This window comes from Seriola lalandi, unplaced genomic scaffold, assembly GCF_002814215.2.
Source record: "Seriola lalandi dorsalis isolate HSWRI2012SDOR001 ecotype SW California unplaced genomic scaffold, Sedor1 jcf7180002052094, whole genome shotgun sequence".
Taxonomy (NCBI): Eukaryota; Metazoa; Chordata; class Actinopteri; order Carangiformes; family Carangidae; genus Seriola; species Seriola lalandi.
In genome coordinates this window covers 25,559-28,946 of record NW_019522647.1, presented here as the reverse complement: position 1 = coordinate 28,946, position 3,388 = coordinate 25,559, and the positions used below count along the sequence as shown (strand labels likewise).

Genomic DNA, 3,388 nt, shown 5'->3' with positions numbered 1-3,388 from the left:
CTGGCTGGACAAGCTGTGGTTCTGTTTTCTTCTTTGTAAAGGTTTTAATAACTTCTTCATATATGTTTGGTTTTTATAAGAATCTTTCCCCTTAAGGAGATTTAAGGCCGTAAGCAACAACAAGCAGGTTCCAGATCTGTTGGTTTTTTGCTTTAAATTCTTTGAACCAAACATGAATGTATTATTTGTGGCGAGAGTTATTTGAAGCCGTCCTCATCGTCTCAGTGTTACAAAGTGCTTTTAAACACAGTAATCATTTTATCTCGGTTGTTGCGGATCAGAACAACGGCCGAAACAAACAGGTTGTTGCTTTTCAGAAACAAATCTTGGGTGAGGAATTAGAGCGCAGGAATGTTTCCTGTGATAACACGGCGGCCTCGAGGAGCTGCCGAGTTCACCGCCACGAAGCTGCCGCGTCTCTGTAGCGGACCACATCCTGGTGGCGGTTAATGGCGATGTTTGATTTCGACACGGCTGTGAAGTGAGCGTGTGACTGTAAATCATCTCGTCTGTCATTACGGCCGTAATAAGCGGCTCTGCGTGGACGCGCTGCGCCCGCTCCTCTCACAGCTGCTGCTCCGTGCTGCTAACATGCTATTAGCATTTCCTCCGCCGCCGCCTCGACTCCATCACCACAGCAGAGAACATCCATCCGCCCGTTCCTTCCTCCCATCATTCCCTGTGTATGTGTGTGTGGGGTTCACACACTGCAGTGTGCATCAGTGTGGTCAGCTGTTGTTATCCCGGTTATGTTTGACGACTTCACACACAATATATATAACAATCACATAATAATGTTTCTTTTGTTGGTCCGTCCCTCAGCTCCTCCCCCCTCTGTCTGTGGCTCTCAGCTCATTGGTTCCTACTGAGGATCTTTAACACATCACACATGAACATCAGGCTCAGTCGTTAAACAGCTGATTAATATTATCAGAGTCCAACTGACAGACTGGTCCGTTACCCTGCTGCAGAGTGTCAAACAAAAGACTCTCTTCTTCTTCTTCCTCTTCCTCCTCTTCCTCCTCTCACCACAAACACTATTCTAAGAAACAATGAATGAACAGGGCTTTTATTTTTTAATCTCTCTGAAGTGGTGATGATGTAAGTGAGATAATCGCCTCCGAATTGTCGCTTAAACGGCGTTAATGGACTCGCTAAAGTGCCGACCGCCTCCACACACACACACACACACACACACACACACACACACACACACAGTTTAACAGAGCATCACTGCTGCTGACATTCATAATCTCTCAGATCGTGACTTTGATTTTTTTTGTATGGACGCCCACGAGCAAGAGACATTATTACAGTGATGGAGGGAGGGAGGGAGGGAGAGAGAGAGAGAGAGAGAGAGAGGAAAAGGTGATGCACAGGTCTTATGTAACGGTGGTGGATGGTAACTGGTCATTAGCTCGCTGCCTCTAGGGTTGTAGGAAATGTAAAATACAGGTCTGAACGTGTGTGTGTGTGTGTGTGTGTGTGTGTGTGGACTACAGATTACATGTTTGTAGTCCAATTAGTTTCACCAGTTAACTCAGGCATCAGTGATGTTGCCATGGTTACCTGCAGTTGACTGTATGAGCTCAGAGGTGAAACTGTTGATGTAAATTGTCAGCCAATCAGAGAGCAGAGTTTTCTGTCATATGATAACTGTCCTAACCCCGTCTCCGTCTCCGTCTCAGGTGACTCTCAGGGCGTGGTGAACTTCGTCCTCTCTAAAGAAGGCGGCGACCTCTCTCTGGTGGAGCAGGCGAACGTCTGGCTCTTCCTCCGTCTGGCGAAGACAAACCGCAGCCGAGCCAAAGTCACCATCCGTCTCTTCCAGCAGCGCCGGCTCCTGAGCGGACGCCAGTCTCTGCCGCAGGACGAGATCCTCCTGGCGGAGAAAACGGTGGACACCCGTCGCAGCGGCTGGCACACCTTCTCGGTGTCGGCGGCGGTGCAGGCTCTGCTGGAGAGCGCCGACGGCACGATGCTGAGCCTCAGGGTGTCCTGCCCGCTCTGCGCCGACGCCGGCGCCACGCTCGTCCTGGTCTCTGGCGGCTCAGAGATGTCGCAGCGTGCCAGCCAGCGGGAACAATCCCACCGGCCCTTCCTCATGGCCGTGGTGCGGCAGGGGGACGGCAGCGACTCGCGGCGGCGCAGGAAGCGAGGGCTGGAGTGCGACGGGAAAGTGCGCGTCTGCTGCAAACGGCAGTTCTACGTAAACTTCAAAGACATCGGCTGGAACGACTGGATAATCGCGCCGCCCGGTTACCACGCCAACTACTGCGAGGGCGAGTGCCCCTCCCACGTGGCGAGCATCACCGGGTCCACGTTGTCCTTCCACTCCACTGTCATCAGCCACTACCGCATGAGGGGCTACAGCCCCTTCCAGAACCTGAGGTCGTGCTGCGTGCCCACCCGGCTACGAGCCATGTCCATGCTCTACTACAACGAGGAGCAGAAGATCATCAAGAAGGACATCCAGGACATGATCGTGGAGGAGTGCGGCTGCTCGTAAACACTAACCTGAACTGGACTGGAGAGGGCCGGAGAGGAGACGGACCTCTGAACCCAGAGAGAGAGAGAGAGAGAGAGGGAGGGAGGGAGGGAGGGAGGGAGAGCGGGGGAGGGAGAGCGGGGGAGGAGATGGAGGGAGATGAGTTTATGATCATCACATCTGCTGCGTTTCAGTCTTCACCTCCTCCCTCCTCCGTCGCTCTCTGGGATAGAAACTCTTCTCCGGACTCGTTCAGCAGAACTCAGAGAGTCTCCACGGCACTTTCAGAAAAAAAAAGAAAAGAAAAAAGATAGAAAAAAAGAATATCTAATATATTTTTGTTACAAACGGAGGGAGCGAGGCTTATTTATGTGGCTGAGACGTTCAAGCACCACTCCGGCAGTCCGACCTTGGAGAGACGAGGTGCCTGAAAAACTACGAACAAAAAAAAAAAAAAATCTCAAAACTATGCAACTTGTTTCACGTATTACGATCTTATTGTATTTTACTTTTGTTTGTTTACTTTTTCAAAATGTACAAGGAAGAAAGAAGAAGACTCTTTTGTATGGTTTTTTTCTGAAGTATAAACTTGTGTGCGTGGTTGTGCGTTTGTTGTCGTCCACTCGAGTGTGAAAATGTGCGTATGTTTGTGTGTTGAGAGATACTTGAAAGAAACAAGTTGGCCCGGCTGCTGGAACCAAACACTTCTTTATGTTACCATGGTTACCATGTTGATGTTATAATTATTATTGTCAGTAAGTATATTAATAATATTATTGTTATTGTTATTAATAATATTTTTGTTTGGCTGCATTTGTGTTGTTTTGTCCGTTTGTTTGTTCTTTAAAGAAGCGTTACAAACGTTTTCATGTTTTGCACTATAGCGACACTCGTGTTCGG

The 3,388-nt window shown here is 49.3% G+C and overlaps 1 protein-coding gene across 1 annotated transcript in view; it reads left to right on the top strand.

Annotated features, from left to right (window-relative positions):
- The window catches only part of LOC111649946 (inhibin beta A chain-like), a 16,153-nt gene extending 13,573 nt beyond the window's left edge, over positions 1-2,580 (top strand). The window contains exon 3 of the mRNA XM_023399649.2: positions 1,689-2,580. Within this exon, the coding sequence (XP_023255417.1) occupies positions 1,689-2,509 (821 nt within the window). The 3' untranslated portion in view covers positions 2,510-2,580. The remainder of the gene's footprint in view (positions 1-1,688) is intronic.
- Positions 2,581-3,388: the final 808 nt, after the last annotated feature.